At 43.1% G+C, this 20,438-nt stretch overlaps 1 protein-coding gene across 11 annotated transcripts in view; it reads left to right on the forward strand.

Annotated features, from left to right (window-relative positions):
- zmiz1a (zinc finger, MIZ-type containing 1a) overlaps positions 1-18,884 on the forward strand; it is a 418,554-nt gene extending 399,670 nt beyond the window's left edge. For 10 of the 11 annotated variants that reach the window (XM_073025599.1, XM_073025597.1, XM_073025596.1 and 7 more), the window contains 3 exons: positions 1,181-1,344; positions 4,132-4,368; positions 15,350-18,884. In XM_073025599.1, coding sequence (XP_072881700.1) covers positions 1,181-1,344; positions 4,132-4,368; positions 15,350-15,457 — 509 coding nt within the window. In that variant the 3' untranslated portion in view covers positions 15,458-18,884. The remainder of the gene's footprint in view (positions 1-1,180; positions 1,345-4,131; positions 4,369-15,349) is intronic. The other variant, XM_073025606.1, reaches the window with a different exon arrangement.
- Positions 18,885-20,438: the final 1,554 nt, after the last annotated feature.

Consider the following 20,438-nt stretch of genomic DNA (forward strand, 5'->3'; position numbering starts at 1 on the left):
CTTTTGGCCCAACTAAGCAGCTGCCCCGATTAGCCGAAGTATCATGGAAGTAGTGCAAAAGGTGTAAAAAAGGACAAACTACCATTAAACAGAGTAACAAATTTTGTATTTAAATGAAATACAATAAAATTAAAATTAAATAAATAAAAACACTACCTATTCTAAGTTAACAAATTTCACACCACATGCCGGTGATAATAAACCTGATTCTGCTGCAGTTCTTTAATAGTTATTGACAGGGGAATCCATCCAGTGGTGCTGCCGTGTTCTTTTGATTGACTGAATGAACAAAATCTGCGCAGACACCTAATATAGATAATGAACTGCCTTCATACAGTTGCTTTTGACAATTGCATCTTCCAAATCTTCATTTTCATTGTAACATTCAAGGTGCTTAACAGTGTCTTCAAATTCTCCATAGTTTCTAACTTTTCAAAGTAGTGAAATCATTTCATTTTCCCTCCCAGTTGTTTCTGGCACCTCCAAGCCTGAATGCTTAAAACCACAGTGAGCAAAGCAGTTCTGAATTGTCTTACTGCTTGCTTCTTGCCAACTATCAGTGACCGAAATCACTGCTTTCTGAATACAAACACACGCTACTGATGCTATTTAAAAGCCGTTCGCTCTAAGCATGACTTACGGCCATTCAACTGACCCTAGTTAGAAATTGTTTGGAACAGTCTCCTGTCCTAATTAAGCAGCGTGGTGTCCCAAACAAATGAAGGGAATCCTGGCTATTTCTTTGATTAGTTTTTATTCTTTAGGAGTTGTCATAAATAGTAGCTGCTCCAATTAACCGGAATCCACTGTATATTAAGATGATGGACATCAGCAATAAGAACACAATGCTGGAAATGGTCAGTAGGTCAGGCAACATCTGAGGAGGCAGAGTCAGTTCAGTTAAAGTACCTCTCAGCTTTTCCAGGGTGATTGTGATCTGATTATGTTTCATTAACCCATTCAATTAGGATGCCCTCTTGAATGGGTTAAGTTTTGCAGCACAATGTACCAAGTTACAAAAGGGGAATTGGGCAAAATGACACTCCCATTTTGTTGGCGATGGCTTTCAGTGTGGGATGCACCAGCTGGTTACACTGAACCTGCTTCAGTCCAGACAGGGATGCAGATTGTTTGAGAAGGTAGACTTGTTAATAACACTGTCATAATCCTCCCCCAAAAGGTAACACTTACCCCAGCCATGGGAACTTTGATTTCCCACATGGTAACCCTGCCGGTGCTTCTATGAACGACTTCATGCATGGGCCCCAGTTGTCGCACCCTCCAGATATGCCCAACAGCCTTATGACTCCTGACAAGCCTCTCAGCCACTCCATGCCAGACCAGGTAAGTGACACCATTTCTGTCCATCTCTCCCTTTGTCTCATACAGTGACCATTGACACTTGCACTTGGGATACATTCAGCCTAAGAGGGGCATCCAGTGAGAGAGGGTGGGGGGTGGGGGGAAGGAGGGAGGGGACGGGGACTGTATTTCTTTTACAACTGTTCCGGAATGCTATCTATGCCAACACAGGACAGAGAGCACAGATAAGAATGGCATAAGTGGGGCAGGGTGATGTGTAGCAAAACCCCACTGGCTGCTACTGATGTCACGGAAAGAACAGAGATTAATTTAGCATATCTGCCATCTAGAGTCCTTCTAACTAATTCTCTGCGAACACTCCTGTCTGACTGTGTTTCTGAGTGTACAGTGTGGCTTGGAATGTTTCTATACAGCGCTGACATTTTTTTTCATCTGCCTTGTTTTATTTCCTCTCTCCATACAAACCTGGTCCGCTTTTTGTGTGTGCTTATTTCACTGTTGTCTCGTACAAGTGGAATTTGAGGGCAATTAGCCCTTTATGTTGCTGAACTTGCTGCCAGTGTCCCATTGCTTTGTCACTCACTGGTGGACCCCAGGCTGGAGCTTTTTTTTTACATGGCTTATCTTAAGTACAGATCAAGGTGGTTCGAAGAAAGATCTGCCCTCAGTTTGTTTAGATTATGCTCAACTGCTTCCCGACGTACCATAAGACATAACAGCAGACTCGGCCGTTCAGCCCATCAAGTCTGCTCCACCATTCCATCACAGTTGACATTATCTTCCTCAACCCCATTCTCCTGCCTTCTCCCCATAACTCTGTACACCCTTACTAATCAAGAACCTATCAACCTCAACTTTAGATACCCAAGTAACTTGGCCCCCACAGCTGTCTGTGGCAATGAATTCCACAGATTCACCACTCTCCGGTTAAAGAAATTCCTCCTAATCTCTGTTCTAAAGGGATATTATTCTACTCTGAGGTTGTTTACCCTATGGTCCTAGGCTCACCCACTATCGGAAACATCCACTCCACATCCATTCTGTCTAGGCCTTTCAATATTCAATAGGTTTTAATGAGATCATGCCCCCCCCCCCCCCCCCCCAGTTTTCTAAACTCCAGTGGGTTCAGGCCTAGAACCATCAAACACTCCTCATACATTAACCTTTTCATCCCTGGAATCATTCTTGTGAGCTTCCTCTGGACCCTCTCCTATCTTTTCATAGATAAGGGGCCCAAAGCTGCTCAGAGTACTCCAGTGTCGTCTGACCAAACTTCTGGTACAACTGGATGAGCTTCTCCTTCCTGCCCCCGCCCAAAACAAAGTCTGCATCGGAAAGTTCTGCCGAGCAGCTGCCTGGTGCTGAGAATGCTAACGATGTCACTGGGTGCTGCCAACCTTTCACCATGTCAAAGTGGACAATACGTGCATGTCTGGCCTTTGACGTTGGAAAGATACGCCTGCCATTAGCAAGCTTTCCCGGGGAAATACATGCACGCACAAGTAAGGGTTTTGTTTAAAAGGGAGAAACAATATTCCCAACTCTGCAGTATTCAGCTGACGTATATGTTTTTGAAGATGATATAAGATTGCTGGCTGGAAAGTTTAAACTTAATAATAAAAGGCTCTTCGGAGCACGAATAAAGCATCCTCCCCTATATGGTTCATGCGTAGGGCAGAAATCTTTCTTGTTCTTAAAAGTATGATAGTTGACAGAATCGGATGAAGCAGTTCAGTACAATGCATAGTCACAACTATCTTGATTTCTTGCACAAATAACCAACAAATTTCCCTCCCACTGCCTTTTTCTTTGAGCTAAACAGAGAATTCTGCTGAAGACCAGGGCCTCGTTCTGAACCATGTAATGAAAGTTTCTATATCAATTGAAAAGTATATTTTCTAAATTTTCTTTCCGAATGTAAATCCCCATCAGGATCCTCAACATGCTTCCCTTCCCTTAAAGTTAATAGAACATCATTTAGTAAAGAGTCATTTTCTTTACAGAGGAGCTAACTTTACTTAGTAATATATTTCAGCCCAAATAGACCAACACAAAGGAACATCCTATTAGACATCTGAGCACAACCTGCCCTGATACGTTGTTAATGGTGCAAAAAGAGCTGGGTATCGAGAGACTTTAAATTATTATTTTAATTTAAATTGTTAAGTGATGCTGTTCTCTTAGAATTCTGGATGAATTTTCTTCAAGATCCAATTGCTCCTTCGAAATTTAAAAAAATTTCTTAAAGGTGTAGCTGTTCCCTAGATATTTACTTCAAGATCCATCTGTTCGATAGAAATTTTAGTAAGGATCCAGCTGTTCTCAAGACATTTTGTGAGTTTACTTTAAGATCCCGCTGTTTTCTAGAAATTTTATTAAGAATCAAGCTAAACTAAAGAAATTTTGTAAATTTTCTTAAAGATCCAACTGTTCCCTTGAAATTCTGATAAAGATCTAGCTGTTCTGGAGATATTTTGTAAACTTTCGTACAGATCTAGCTAATCCCTAGAAGTTTTGTTGGAGATCCAGCTGTTCTCTAGAATTCTGTGTAAGTCATCTTAAAATTCAGCTGCTCTGCAGAAATCTGGGTAAATGTTCTTAAAGGTGCTTTAGGCTTGACAGATGTTAGGCATTGCAAGTTAATGCTGCAGAGTTCATTTCCTGCTATTCCTCCAGTGAGATTTGGAAGGTCTTGAGTGGGGATTGGCTTTCGCTCCTGTCTAATGGCTGGGTTTGGTATTAACATTCTTCAGACGTCTTGAGCACTGTACCTTGTGGCCTCACTCTGTCCTGCTTCCTCCTCCGCAGATGTCTCATCCTGGCAGTACTGATCAGTCCCATAGTTCCATGCAGAAAGGTATGCACGCACCTCACCCCAGCAGCCAATCAGGGCAGCCATTACATCACAGTGGTCCCGCCCAGCAACCCCGGCAGGTTGTTCCTAGCAACCATCCACACAGTGATCTGACCTTTCACCCGCCCTCCACCTTGGAAGGTCAGGCTGGTGGTCAGGGAGCGTCTGACATGCCGGAACCATCACTGGATGTAAGTGTGTGTCGTGCTCTCATTTGCTTGCCCATCCACTGCCAGCAAATTCCGGGCACAGAAATGCACCTCATATCACATCATTGTGTCATACATTTTCACGTGTTACTGTGTACTGCAGCACTCTAGGGAGAGAATAGAATACTTGGCTGCTCAATTCACCTGTCTGTTGTTCTGTTAAAGAAATGGCCATTTATTGTACAACACATCAGAATGATCAGATGTCTAACGGGAAGGGAAGCAAAGTGATCAGGGAGACAAGAATTGGTTCATACAATGAGGCAGAGTCCAGCAGAGTTTCTAACAAGTGACAAGTCATCCTAAAATACATAAGAGGCAGCTGGGAAGACAATCAAAAGGCTGGCTGTAACACAAATGCTTTCTTAACGTGATCTGTTTTTAAATCGTTTTTTTTTAAGATTGATAACAGCAGGGGTTTAGAAACTGTCCAGAGTTGGTCCCTGGCATGGGGCAGGACATTCGGTTCAATTTTAATCCCACCTCGCCTCCTGTGGGGATCAGTGGTGTAGAAACACAAATGCTGAGACTGAATGAGGTTCAGATGGTTCACTCTTTGTTGTGGAAGTTCTCACTTCGAGTCTTTCCTGGCGGGGGATGGGCACATCACTATAATTCCGCCCAGTTTTTGTCTCAGAGAAGTAACTAAGACTGGTTGATGTGAGAAGGGGAACATTACGTGTGAGGCTCTCCAATCCTTCGGAGGTGATAGTTGTTCACATGGTGCAACCAGTGAGTGGGTGGCAAAGAGATTGGAAGTTGCCCCAGTTACAGAGATTATGACCTCATCATCCTCTGTACATCCTTCCCATCAGCTTTAGCAACATCTCCCAAACTCACAACCTTTATCCCTCGGGCAATCTTCAAGTTCAGTATCAGTCACACACTACCCCAGCTTGGAAACAAAATTCCTGAATCACTGCAAATGCTGAAACACCCCCTCCAAAAGCACTGTCCGAACACAATCATCACACAGACAGCAGAGGCTCAAAGAGACACCTCATCAGCGCATTCTCAACGGCAATGAATGCTGGTCGTGCCTCATCCCAATGGATTCAAACATTTTCCAACCTCCAGAATGCTCCGGCACAATAAAGTGCAATCATATGGGGAAAATGAGATCTCACTTGCCTTTCCTACTCCACCACGTCCAACCTATTCTACAATGACTTGGGGGGGGGGGGGGCGGGTTGGAGGGTGTAGAATAGGAAATAAGAAAAGCTCAAGTCCTAATTGGTGCAGAAAATGGAGCAATCTCTTCTTAAACATTTTGACCAACTGGAAACAACCTTTCCTGAGTCACACGCACACAATGTTGGAGGAGCTCACCAGGTCAGGCAGCATCTATAGAGGGGAATGAACAATCAACATTTCGCGCCAAGAAACTTCATCAGGACTAGAAAGAAAGAGGGAAGGGGAAGGATTCCAAGCTGCCAGGTGGTAGTAAGAAGCTCAGAAGGGGATAGGTTTCCGTCTAGGTAGCCTCCACCCTGATGGCATAAACATTGATTTCTCCAACTTCCAGTAATTTCTTTCCCCCCCCCCCCCCCCCATCCATCCCCATTCAAGTTACCCTATCACTCATCACCTCCCTCAGTTCCTTTCCTCCTTTCCTTTCTTCCATGGCCAACTGTCCTCTCATCGGATTCCTTCTTCTTCAGCTCTTTACCAGTTTCACCTATGACCACGCAGCTTCTCACTTCAACCCCCTCCCCACCCACCCACTTTCCCCTAATCCGGTCTGACCTATTATCTGCCAACTTGTAGTCTACCCAGTCCCAATGAAGGGTCTCGGCCTGAAACGTCAACTGCTTATTCCCCTCCATAGATGCTGCCTAACTTGCTGAGGTGTGTGCGTGTGTGCGTCTGTGTGGTGCAAGATTTCCAGCATTTGAAACAGCAGGACAGTTTTCCAAGCCTATGGAATAACTTGTGGACTTAGCTGTGGCTAAGATTGGGAAAGAGCCAGTCTCAATGAACCTTACCAACCAGACTCAACCGAGACTGGGCCTTCTGTACAACTGAATCCCCTTCTTGAACTGCTCTTGATATTTGACCTCTTCACCTCTAACCATCAATCAAACTGTTCCGTATAATTTACGATTCACAGTAATGTCTGTAACATTCACCCCATTGCCCCTTGAAAGAAGAATTAATATTGTAAAAATGTGTTCAAATGGTTTCAAAACCGATCATGTTACAGAAACAAACTATTTTGTGGATAGTCAGCATCTGTAAGTATTTAACCTTAACTCCTCAGTGTGTTGGATAATAGTAAAGGGTAGCTGAATTTCCCAAACACACAAGAGTACAAATTTTAACTTTGTTCATGTATAAAACTGTTAAAGAAACACTACACCCACAAAGTGCTGGAAGAACTCAGCAGGTCAGGTAGCATCTATAGAAAAGAATAAACAGTCAACATTTTGGGCCGAGACCCTTCTTCCAAAAGGAATGGCTAATTCTCCCATCCACTATAGGAAACAGTATTTGTGACACAATGTTTATGTGCAGGACACAAAGTCCACTCCAAAAATCTCCACTGATTTACATTAAATAGAAGTGTTAAGGATGCGGCACCCACCGAGAAAGGATCCAGGTTTAAAAGTGACTGCTGGAGTTAGTGCTTTTGTAATCTTTTGCCACGTTTCTTTCCTCCACATTGAAACCATACACATACGCATGCATCTTTAGATTTTTTGTTACATTAAACATAGCAAAAAAATAATTTGCGAAGGATTCACGTGGTTTATCCCACGTTTGTACTGAATCCATGCAGTCGCCATTGTTCCTGTTTGTGTTTAAAGTGGGAAGTGGCAGTATAATGTCAGGACAAGTGCCCTCAGCAAACATAAATATACGTGGAACAGAACAGTACACCACGACAACATGTTGTGAATAAATTAAGAAGGAAATTCTTAACAAACTAAGCTAGTGATTAAACATCGAACTAAACTAACAAAGTTTGGATAAGTACATGAATGGAAGGGGTATGGAGAACTACGGTCCAGGTGCAAGTTGATGGGACTAGGCAGAATAATGGTTCGGCATGAACTGAATGGGCCAAAGGGCCTGTTTCTGTGCTGTAGTGCTCTATGACTCTGTGACGTTAATCCTTTCTCCTATACAATGTCCTATCCTTCCATTTTCTGCATATTAATGTACCTTTCTGAGAGCTTCTTAAATGTCTTTATTTGACTCTTACTAACACCCCTGAAAGCGCATTCCAGGTACCCAGTGCACTCAATCCAAAATAAAACTTAACCTGCACATCTCCTTTGAACTTGCCCCCTCTCACCTCTAATATGAGTCATTTCGACCCTAGGAGAACGAGACCAGCTGTCTATTCTTATCTCTGCCTCTGGTAATCTTACAAACTTCTATCATGTTTCCCCCAGCGTCCGGTGCTCCAGAGAAAGCAATCCAACTTTGTCCAGCCTCTCCTTATAGCACATGCCCTCTAACCCAGACAGCAAATGTCCTGGTGAACCGCTGCTGCACACTTTCCAAAGACTCCACGTCCTTCCTATGACGAGGCGACAAGCAGTGAATGCAAATTTCCAGATACAGCCTAAGTAGAGATTTATGAAGCTGCGATACATTTAAAAACATGTAAATGTTTTAAATGCATTTAAAAAACCTTGGATTTAATAAGCACATGGGGCGTTTAATCTGTGTGGTCTGCAGCTCCAAATTTATTATTGGGAAAACACTACAAGGAGATTATTTTTTAATACTTCCAGCATTTTATAACTTCAAACATATATCGACGGCAAACTGTGATGATTATGCCCAATTCATTTTAGTATGTTGCAGGAATATTTACCACACTTCATTCATGCAGTCTAAATTGACTTTAGGAATCCCTAACTGCCACAATGCAAACCCCTCCTGCAAGGGAAAAGCATTCAGTTTCACATTTCAATCATGGCTCTCCCTTTATACTACATTTTTGCAAATATTTTCAGACTGTGCACTTACACAGGTGATTTTTTTTTTTTGCAGATTTATAGTTAACATATTTTCAGTCAGAACCCTCCAAAAATATCAAAATGCATAAGATGTTCTGATTGAGAATTGTGGAAAAAGCAAACATATTTTGAGTCTTCACTGATCACAGAAAAATGAATTGGCTGATAGAGGCTCAATATGCGAAGTCTCCATGTGTCAGCAACAAGAAGTATTCTCATCCTCAGGTTGCTCTCCAAGCCTCCTCCACTGTCATTCAAGATCAGGGTTCATTTCATCGCCGTTTTCTTGCAGTATCCCCATCTCATAGAAAATAGAACAGCACAGGTCCTTTAGCCCACAATGCCATGCCATCATTTTAACTTACTTTAAGATCAATCTAACTCTGCCTCTCACATAACTCTCCATTTTTCTATCATTCATGTGCTTATCTAAGAGTCTCTTAAATGTCCCACCCTTCCCCCCAACCTGGCTTCACCTATCACCTTCCAGCTTGTCCTTCTTCCCTTCCCCTCCCCTCATTCTTGTTATTCCAGCTTCTCCCCCTTTCCTTTCCAGTCCTGATGAAGGGTTTCTGCTTGAAAGATCAACTGTTTATTCTTTTCCATAGATTCTTCCAGCATTTTGGGTGTCTTGCTGTTAGTTGTCCCTAATGCCTTTACCACCACCCCTAGTAGCACGTTTCATGCACCCACCACTCTGTGTAGAGAAAACCTAACCCAATATTTTCCTCCAATCACCTTAAAGTTATGCCCCGTCCTATTATTAGCTATTTCTACACTGGGGAAAGGTCTCTAGTTGTAACCATTCGATCTGTGCCTCTTATCATCTTATACATCTCTATCAAGTCACCTCTTAACTTCCTTCACTCCTAAGAGAAAAGCCTAGTTGTCTCAAACTATCCTTGTAAGACTTGCTCCCTAGTCCAGGCAGCATCCTGGCAGCTCCTTTGATCTCCTCACATTCAGTGAAATGTGTCTGTTGTGTTAACATCCAATGCAACTTAAAGGATGTGCTGGGAGCAGTCCACAAAGTACGGGGGAGCCTTTTCCCTGCATCGAGCCTGTCAAATCCTTTCAGAATGTTTTCAGTTTTGATGAGATCTCCTCTCATTCTTCTAAACTCTTGATCTACCCATTCTCTCCTCCTCCCCAGTCTCTTTCTGTCTATATCCATTCTGTCTTAGGTGAAGAGACCAACACTTTATGCATTCCTTCAGTTGTGGTCTGTATAATTACAATAAGACTTCTTATCCGTATTCAAATCCCAATGAAGACTAATCTACCATTAGATGTTTTTTAAATTTTTATTGAGATACAGTGTGGAGCAGGCCCTTCCGGCCCCTTGAGCTGAGCCACCTAACAACCCCAATTTAACCCTACCCTAATCACAGGACAATTTATAATGACCAATTATCCACCAACGGGTACATCTTTGGACCTGGGAGGAACCCACATGGTCACGGGGAGAACGTGCAAACTCTTACAGACAGTGGCAGGAATAGAACCCGGGTCACATTGCCATGCCAACCCTTGTTAATGAGTGCTGAGCTTTCATGTGAACTTTCACAGAACACATTTGAGTCCTTCTGAGACTTAACATTACTTATTTAATTGTTATTTGTACGTTCAGCATGGTAACAGGCCCTCTGGCCCAGTGAGTCCACGCCACCTAATTAGACCCATGTGACCAATTAATCTACAAACCCGTACATCTTGGGAATGTGGGAGGAAACCGGAGCAATGGGGGGAAATGCAGAAGCTCCTTAGAGGCAGCAATGGGAATTGAACCCGGATCGTTGGTGCTGTAATAGTGTTGTGTTACCATTTAGACTCCCATATGTCCACTCTTCTGTACACAGAGCCATACAGCACAGAAACAAGCCCTTTGGCCCTCTAAGCCCATGCTAGCCATTTTATTCTCCCTACCTTCTCATCAATTCACCACAGCTTTTGCCACCGGAACAAAAGTCAAATAACCCACCAACTCACACGTCTTTGGGATGTGAGATGGTGGGGTGGGAGGGAGGACACATGCAGAAGGAACTGTATTCTCCACACAGAGAGCAGTGGAGGGTCACTAATCTTGTGAGGCAGCACCTCCAGCAGAAGGACCTCAGTGCAGTCCCATATTGATTTTCCCTTTCGTTTCTCAATATATTCCATCCGCCATGTTCCTGTCCACTCACGGTGTTGTCGATTTGTCCTTGAGTCTGAATCAGGTTTAATAGCACTGACATATGTCATGAAATATGTTGGCAGCAGTACAATGCAATACATTTAAAAATTTACTATAAATTGCTACAAGAAATACACATTTAAAAAGTAAAAAATGAGCAAAATAGTGAAGTAGTGTCCATTCAGAAATCTCATGGTGGAGGAGAAGAAGCTGTTCTAAAAATTTGAGTGTGGATCTTTGGCCTCCTTTATCTCCTTCCTGATAGTAGTAATGTCCGCCCTGTGATGAGTCTACGTCCCTCTAGAGCTCTTTCCAATCCTGCGCACTGGAATTTTCATACCAGGCGGTGATGCAACCAGTTAGAATACTCTCCATGGTACATCTGCTGGAGTCTTTGTGATATACCAATTGTCCTCAAACTCCAGTTGAAGCATGGCCACTGATATGTCTTCTTTGTGATTGCATCAATGAGTAAAGAGGCTTAAAGTCTCCTTACATCCGCCTGTGTACTGACAGTTCCACTTAGCTTAGTATCATTAGTTAACTTGGCAGGATGTCAGTCAATCCCCTCAGCCAAGTTGTAAGAAGCTGAAACCTGTCACCAATTCCTGTTGTACCCCATCAGCTATCCTGAGGAAGATCAGTTTCCCTGTTTCCTGTGCTAGCTTTGTGGCAGTAGTACAATCGTTAGTGCAACACTTTACAGTACTTTCTGGCTGTTACTATGTAGGTTTCCTCCAGATGCTCTGCTTTTTTCCTACACTCCAAAACACGATGTATGGTGCAGTGTTAGTAAGTTGTGGGCAGCTACTTTGACGTTGGAAACATGTGTTAGTCACTGATGTAAGCGATGTAATTCACTGTATAGTTTGATGTTTTGATGTACAAGTGACAAAGCTAATCTTATCTTCTGTCCTGTGACCTACTGCATGTCGGTATACCACCCCCAACTATATGTGCTCAAACTTTGTTGACCAGCTTCTTATGTGGGATCTCATCACATGCCTGCTGAAAGTCCAACTGCGTCCCATCCATTGGTTTCCACCTTATCCATTAGAACAGCCACATCCTCGAAAGCATGATTTTTCTTCATCTCTTCATGCTTACTCTGTTGAGACCTATTATTTTTTTCTGTGTGTTCTTCAATGATATTATAAACACAAGAGATTTTGCTTATGCTGGAAATCCAGAGTAACAGACACAAAATGCTAGAGGAACTCAGCAGGTCGGGCAGTATCTGTGGAGTGGAATAAATGGTCAATGTTTCAGGCCAAGACTTTCATCAGGTCCAAAATGTCAGTAATTTATTCCCCTCCATAGATGCTTCTATGACATTATTTTAGATTCCAGTATGGCCCCTGATATTGACATTAAATATCCCATCTCTATTCCCTTCTCAAATAGTGAGATCACATTTGTTGTTCTCCAATCTCCAAAGCAATCCCAGAATCTGTTGAACTTTGGAAGTTGCGAATCAGAGGATCACTATCCCTGAAACTCTGGTAGCATAGAGGTGGCACAATATAGTGCTTAGCGCAATGCTAATACAGTTCAGGGCGTTCCGGAGTTTGGAGTTCAGTGCTGGCGCGGTCCGTAAGGAGTTTGTACCTCCTCCCATGAACTGCATGGGCTTTTCCCTGGATGTTTCAGATTCCTCCCACAATTCAGAGATGTACCTGTTAGCAGGTAAATAGGTCACTGTAAATTGTCCTGCAATTAGGCCAGTGTTAAATGGGTGGGTTGCTGGGCAGCGTGGCTCGTTGGGCTGGGACGGCCTGTTCTGCACCGTACCTCTAAATAAAATATAGTAAATAAAAATAAGCCAGCTCTTTCAAAAGTCTATAATGTCAATCAGCTTTTAAGCTCACCAACTTCTCTAGTACAATATTCTGGCATCTATTTATTTCCCTCACTTCCTCATTCATGTTGGATTCTTGATTCTGCAATGTATCTCTCATCAAATTATGAAAAGTAGATCAGGACAAAGGTGCCCTTTTCCACTTAGTTTTCTGTATACATTTCCAATCTGGCTGTGTTTTGATATCCATCATTTGCCAACTTATATCTGGGTAGAAGGAAGTGCTTAGTTCATGGAAGATATTGGTGTCACAGGAACACCAAGTAAGTACAACAAGAGTAGGTCCCTCAACTCTGCCGCATCATTCTATGTGATCTTGGCTGAGCTCCACTGATCTCATCTCCTCTTCTGCACCAGTTCCCCAGAGGCTCCAATTCCCCTACCTTTCAAAAATATCAACCTCAAATACTTTTAATGATCTGGCTTCCATACTCTTCGGGGATCAAAGTAAATGTGTTATCAAAGTACGTATATGTCACCCTGAGATTGAAAAAGGAGCCAGAGCTTTCCCAGCAGATATTACAAATAAACTCTTCTCGAACTTACAGCTGAGTACAGGTATCAATTTTATCTGACGTTTCAGTGACAGACTCTGCCATCTTCATCAGAGATTATGCCTGGGCATGTCTAGTCTGGTGGTATTTATACCCCTGTTGCCTATCCATCCTTATTGGTTAGTCCTCATCCAATCAGATTTCTGCTGTCTTGCCTTGTTTACAATCAAATTCCAGTTCTTACTTAGAGCAAGATCTTCATCTTTGTTAAATTTCTTTTGAATGGCTTCCTTTACCAGGCGGTCCCAAAAGCCTTTGGCTTGGCACAGTAATTTTTGTGCCGTTAAACTCAATCCTATGGCGATCGCGAATGCAATGTTCTGCTACCGCAGATTTCTCCAGATAACCCAAACGGATACACTTGCTATCGGGAGCACGAGAACATGGGAGAAGGAAATTTGTAGGCACTGCTGAAATCACCATTCCTTACTCTGTAACTTTGTCCCTCCTTTGAAAAACCTGATATGTCTCAATGGGTTAGGGTTAGTAAGTTACAGGCTGCGCCCAGCACAGGCTAAGACTGTGTTGGTTGTTGATGCGAACATCGCATTTCCCAAAATGCTGGTGGAACACAGCAGGCCAGGCAGCATCTATAGGGAGAAGTGCTGTCGACATTTCGGGCCGAGACCCTTCGTCAGGACTGAAAGGAAAGATGGTAAGAGATTTGAAAGTAGGAGGGGAAGGGGAAAAAGCAAAATGATAGGAGAAGACCAGAGGGGGTGGGGTGAACCTACTTTCAAATCTCTTACTATCTTTCCTTTCAGTTAGTCCTGATGAAAGGTCTCAGCCTGAAACATCGACAGCGCTTCTCCCTGTAGATGCTGCCTGGCCTGCTGCGTTCCACCAGCATTTTGTGTGTGTTGCTTGAATTTCCAGCATCTGCAGATTTCCTCGTGATCGCATTTCACTGTGCTTTTCGATGCACATGTGACGAATAAAGCTCATCTTTATAAATCTTTAACATCACTTTTCTTATAGAGCCATTGCTCAAAACACTCCAAGAGACAGAACAGCACAGGAACAGGCCATTCAGCCCACAATGTCTGCACCTAACACAATGCTAAGTTAAACTGAATCCCTTCTGCCTGCACTTGATCGATCCCTCCATTCCCTGCCTATTCAGGTGCTGAACAGCCTCCTGAGCACCTGGATCATATCCGCATCTGTCACTCCCCTCAGGATATGCATCCACCCTCTGTGTAAAAAAAACAAACTTGCTTTTCATTTAATTTTTTCGATATTTGATAATTCGGCATCTCAACGCTATGCTTGCTGTCCATCTAGAACATGGCAGATGCTCTCCCTCAACACCTACCCTGACCCCATATCCCTTGATTTCTATAGTAATCACAAAATCCTTTGGTTTCAGGTTTCAATGATCTCAGCTGCTCTGGGATATTGAATTTTAAAGACTGACCACTGTCTCTGGGAATCAGTATTGGGAATTCTCAAGATTCATCTGGTTGTGTGAAGGAATATCTTTGCTGTTCTAAATGGCCTAACTGTACTTTTAAGACCCTGATCACAATGTGCAAGTGCTATAATTAACCAGCGACATTTAGATTTTCTCAAATGCTCTATGAACCGAGGTATTTGGGCCCTCAAATACAGCGTACTCTCAGCACCACTTTGGGGCCACAACTGTATTGAACTAGTGCACTTCGGACTCAGAAACAAGTGAGCCACTTGATAAATTCACATTGGGTAGTGTAGCAGTTAGCATGACGCTAATACAGCTTGGGACATTGAAGTTCAGGGTATAATTCTGGCTCTGTCTGTAAGGGGTTCGTACATTCTCCCTGTGACCATGTGGGTTTCCTCCAGGTGCTCCAATTTCCTCCCACGGTCTAAAGTTGTACCAGTCAGTAGATTAATTGGTTATTGTGGAGTGTCCTGTGATTAGACTAGGGTTAAAACAGTACGATGCTGAGCAGTGTGGCTTGTTGGTCTGGAAGCGAGCATTCTACACTGTATCTCTAAATAAAATTTCTATCTCTGGATCAGTGGTCCAAAACTGTCTGAATCCTGCCAGACATTTCTTACAATTATTAACCATCTCTTTTCAAAATGAAATGGGGAGAAGAAACTAAGGTGTTGATGAGGCCTTTTACAGCAGAACAGTTTCATAATTAACTCAATAAGCTTCAAGGTACAATTTAATCCAGTGAGAATATTACACTTTGCCCATTGCTGCAGTATGATGGGAGCAAATTTCTTTTTATAACTTGGTAAAATGTACTGTTTAATGGCTCTGGTAACAATCTACAATCAAAATGTATGGGTAGTCAACAGCCTTTCCGTTCTGATCATATTTCTTTGATTAATACTGTCTTGTTGTTGAGTTATGACGTGTATTGTTGTACCCAGGATATCACTGAATGTTTGTTTTTTGATCTTGTTGCAGCTTATTCCAGAATTCACAAATCCAGATGAGCTCCTCTCCTACCTTGGCCCTCCTGACTTGCCCAGCAATAGCAACGATGACCTCCTTTCTCTGTTTGAGACCAACTGAGAGCCCAACCCTTCGTCCATCCTTTGCCAGGTAGCCGCACAAGAAGTCAAACACCCTTTTCTGCAAGCATCCATACACTAGATGAAACGGTGCACTCCAGGATCCTAGTACTTCGGGAATGATCTTCTTACACACTTCCACAGGCAGAGAGCAGCGTGGGCAGAGGGGTGGGGAAGGAAGCTTCTTAGGTCTTGCTACTGAGTTCCGGATATTCGCCTTCATCAGAAATATTCTTGTAAGCTTTATCAAACCAGTGTTCCGAACAAATAGGAAGAGCTCCAGGTGCTAAATTTGAGAAAACAGCAACGAAGAGCGGGAAGAAATTATCTTCGCAGACCAGTCCCCAAGATGTTCTTTTCCACTACCACTCTTATTCCCGTCCTGAGTCCCTCTAAATCGCCAGAAGCCGAAATCTTCCACACAGCAGCTCCTGCAGAAGGAGCGAATGAACTAAGGAGTCACAGGTGTAGAGTATTTAGGTCAGGATGCAACAAGAAAGCACAAAGCCACTGACCTGGATATCAAATTGGGAAATTGGTGCAAAAGCAGTGAATGAGAAGTTGTGACTTCCACACCCAACGGGTCTCCTGTACAGACGTTTCCTCCAGCTTGCAATGCAAGGGGCCGCTGACAGCCTGCAGTCGGCATGCAAGCACATCCCTCCCTTGCAGTACTTTAGAGCAGTCCTCAGGTGTTTTGCCAGTAGGTTCTGACAAGCCAGCGTCCTGTCCTTCCTGAGAGGACGGCAGACGGACCTCTCGCATTTGTGACTCAGTCTTCTTCAGATGGCTCACGGTGACGGCAGCGATCCTAGGGCCGTTCGCTGCAATGGACAGACTGACAACCAGACGGGATCCACCGGCGGAGCCGGGAGCCCTTATGATCAGGGACCGAAGGCATTGGCAACCTTTCCCTGGTCTGTGCTTTCCCTCGGAGACAGATGCTCTCCTTGCAAGTTTGGGATTTGAAACAATACTGAAGTCCTTGCACCAGTGAACCTTTTCCTCTTTTGTCATGCAAGCCTCCGGTTTATTTGCATGAGCCACCTCTTCTCTCTAGTCCTCATTCTGTCCTGATGTACCTTCCTCAGCGTTGTTCAATAGCTGGCTGACAAGAAAGAGGAAAAACTGCCTGTGCGAGTCAATTGCCTGTACCCATGCAGTTAATACAGTCTGACCCTTTCTTACGCCCACCAAGGAATCAAGTAACTACACTCCCAAAAATCATACTTTTTTTAACCTGTGACACTATCATCTGCCAGTGTCAAAGTAATTTGTTGCATTTCCTGATAGTTATTCTGTTTTACTTTATTTTTAATTTTTATTGAGCTGATTTTTTCCCCAGCATAAAGCTTGCTGCTGGAAGCCTGTTCGATACTTTCACCTCCAAAGCCGCCTTCTGTTTCCCATCCACCCTCTTTGCTCCCTTTCAAAGAAGTTGACATCTGATCCATAACTGCTGTATATTGTATGCTAGTTCCCAGTATGCAGCTGTAGATATGAAAATGAATGACTGTTTGCCTTTGCCAGTAGCAGTACTGAATCTGTAATCGTCCTGTAGAAACCTGCCAGGTAAATGAATACGCCTGAAATGCCCCCACCCCCTCCCATCTCCTGTAAAACACAATGTTCCGTATGCAAACTGTTTAAAATGTGATTGTAAATACCTTTGTGAATATTTTAGAAACGTCTTTGATAATATTCAACATTTTTCCACGACTGGGACTGGTTGTCTTTTCCTGTGCTTTTTAAATTGTGTCCCGTCCATTCTTCCACAGAGCAGAGGAACCATTCTCCACGCTTCCCGAAATATAGAAGTAATGTTTCCATACCCTTTCTAGCCCTCTTAAATCTCAAGTGTGCTCGATTGAACATGTCACTAGTGCAGTGTAGTTCACTTCTGTTAAATGAATGATGTGTTTCACTTGCTGGCATTATAAGCAGCTTATGATGTTTTGTTACTTGGTTTTATGGTTTCTTTTAACGGAAAGAGAAATTGCGAAATATAATCTCTTCATTGGTCTTTGTAAATGTCAAAAATGTTTGATGAATGACAGGTTGTGTATAAAGGTACTCAATTTGCAGGGAGTTATCCTGTTAAACATGTTAATGAGTAAGGTGTACAGAAAGAAGGGAGGAAGTCAAAATGATCTTAAACATATGACAGTCATATATTTCATCCAGGCATGAATGTTGGATAGTTGCTGGCATATTGGATGACAATTATTGAGAAGAATCCTATCCTGAGAGTTTGAGACTATAATGTGATTGCCCAAGGAATAAATAAATCTACATTTTCTGAGAAGGTTACATGCGTAACCACATCAGCCGTTAGCTCTCAGTGTAACCTAACATCCTTGAGAATCCTCTTCCCCACTCAGTGGGCTCAACTGACCCAGCAGGAAGTGACAGTTTTCTGCTCGACTCTTGTCTTGGCCGTGTGGACTTCCTGCACCTCTCATTTCAGTTTATCCCCATTCTAAGGGCAGCCAGTCTCTTGGCCCGGCAAGGTGCTGGTTCCAAAGTGTTCATTTGAAATGGCTTCAACAAAATGCCTAGGAGAAGCGAAGAGTTTCCAATGACAGATGATGCACTGCCAATGAGTTTTTTTTCCTGAAAAAAAATTCTAACATGTTGTAATGTTACTTTAAAACAAAGAAAAAAGGCCAGTGAGTGAGCACTGGCATGTTTTGTGTTGATTTTTTTTTTAAAGAGCTGTTTCACACACGTAGTCTCCATGGTTTTACAAGTATCACTGTGGAAACCTGGCTGGGAAGGGACCTCAGTGATCTTCGAGTCCCTGCTCGGACTTCTGTAAGGACAAAGCAGACAGACATACAGAGACAGATAGCAGGGACTAAGGGACATGTGTACATATGTAAATGATAAAGGGAGACATGTTCAATGTAAAGAAAAGTGCATTCATTTTCCTGAAATGTGCATTGTCTCAACCAGCTTGAAGTTCATCAGAAGTGACTGTGTGGAAAGAGATATACTGTTTGTGAAGTCTTGACATTCATTCACCTCTGTAATATACGCTGATCCTTCAGATGAAACCTTTGTTTTACCTACGTGTAATATTTAGCTTCAGTGTATTATCAAGTAGATCACCTGCATATTTTTAAGGTGCTACAAAATTAATGAAGAAAATGAGGGGGGGGGTTAAAAAAAGATTGTAACCAAATTCATAGTTTGTACAATTTTTGATATCATGATCATTCAAGAATTCAAAAAGGGTACAATCTCCTGTGTCACTTGCAAATATGGCCATTGTTTTTTTTCCCGTTTGTACATTGTATGTACAATGCAATCATTTCATACTTTAAACTGGTCAGAAAACTAATTGTGATTTTTAGTCTTGCAAACTGTATGTAGTTAGATGATGTGACAACCTAATATTTATCTAATAAATATGTATTCAGACGAAACTGTGTGCAACTGTTTTCATTTTGATACCCAGTGTTTTTGAGGAAAACTTGTTTAATTGTCAGAAGTGGACACGTGTGTAATCTGGACTCATAAGAGTTGGCAGATGCTACAATCTGAAGCAACAGACAAACTGCTGAAAGAACTCAGTGGAGGGAAATGGACAACGTTTTGGGTTGCGACCTTCCATCTGGACTGAGAGGAGGTTCATTCATTCATTATGTGCTGTGTCGTATCATGTGTGTCATGGTCTTTCCATGACTTTGATTTTTCTTTGCAAATTTTCCAAGCAGAAAGTAGGTTCCAAACAGAAGTGGTTTGCCATTTCCTTCTTCTGGGTAGTGCCTTTTCAAGACAGGTGGTCCCAGCCATTATCAATACTCTTCAGAGATTGCTTAAGCAGGACATGTGATATTGTTGTATGCACCAGCTGCTCGTGCTCATACGACCATCCACCACCTGCTCCCATGGCTTCACATGACCCTGATCTTGGGGGTGGGGTGGAAGCGGAGGGCTAAGCTGGTGCTGCACCTTGCCCAAAGGTGATCTACAGGGTCAGCGGAGGGAAGGAGACCCTTACACCTCCTTTGGTAGAGACGTATCTCCACCCCATCACCTGAGAGGGGAGGTAGCTACTATAGAAAGGTGGAGGGAAGGGATGGAACAAGAGCTGGCAGGCGATAAGTAGATCCAGGTGGGGAGGGGCAATAGATAAATTCAGGTGAGGAAGGTGCATGAGGTAAGAGTAGAAATAGAGTTGGGGAGGTAATATTTTGAGGTAACAAAGGGCTGTAAATGATAGAATCTAATAGGAGAGAAAAGTAGAGTAAAATAAGGGAACAACACATACAAAATGCTCAAGGAACTGGGCAGATCAGGCAGCTTCCATCGAGAGGAATAAACAGTCAATGTTTCCAACCAATACCCTTCATTAGGACTGGAAAGGAAGTGGGAAGAAGGCAGAATACGACGGTGGGAGAGGAGAAGTATAGCTAGAAGGTGATTGTGAAGGTTGGGGAGGGATGAAGTGAGAAACTGGGAGGTGATAGGTGGAATAAGTAAAGAGTTGAAGAGAAAAGATCTTAGAGGAGATAAAAATGGACCAGGTGAGAAAGGAAATGAGGTAAGGCATCAGGACGATGTGATAGGCAGGTAAGGAAAGAGGGGAGCCAGAGTGCAGAAGGAAAAAGAGGGAATTGGAGGGGGGAAATTACTGGAAGTTAGAGAAATCAATGTTCCTGCCATCAGGCTGGAGGCTACCCAGATGGAATTTGAGATGTTGGTCCACCAAATTCAGGGCAGGTAGATGGGTATGGGCAATGACAACAGTAGAGGAACAAGATCCAGTGGGTCGGGTGGGGTGGTCAGATAGCAACAGAAGACAGAGTGGACCTACTGGGAGAATTGGTGTGGTCAGATGGGAACAGTAGAAGGAATGGACCTACGGGGAAAGATGGCATGGTCAGATGGGAACAGTAGAGGGATGGTCAGATAGCAACAGTAGAGGGAGGGGAATTACCGGGAGAAATGGGGAGGGCCAATGGAAACAGTAGAGG

The sequence above is a fragment of the Hemitrygon akajei genome, chromosome 21 (genome assembly GCF_048418815.1).
Source record: "Hemitrygon akajei chromosome 21, sHemAka1.3, whole genome shotgun sequence".
Lineage (NCBI taxonomy): Eukaryota > Metazoa > Chordata > Chondrichthyes > Myliobatiformes > Dasyatidae > Hemitrygon > Hemitrygon akajei.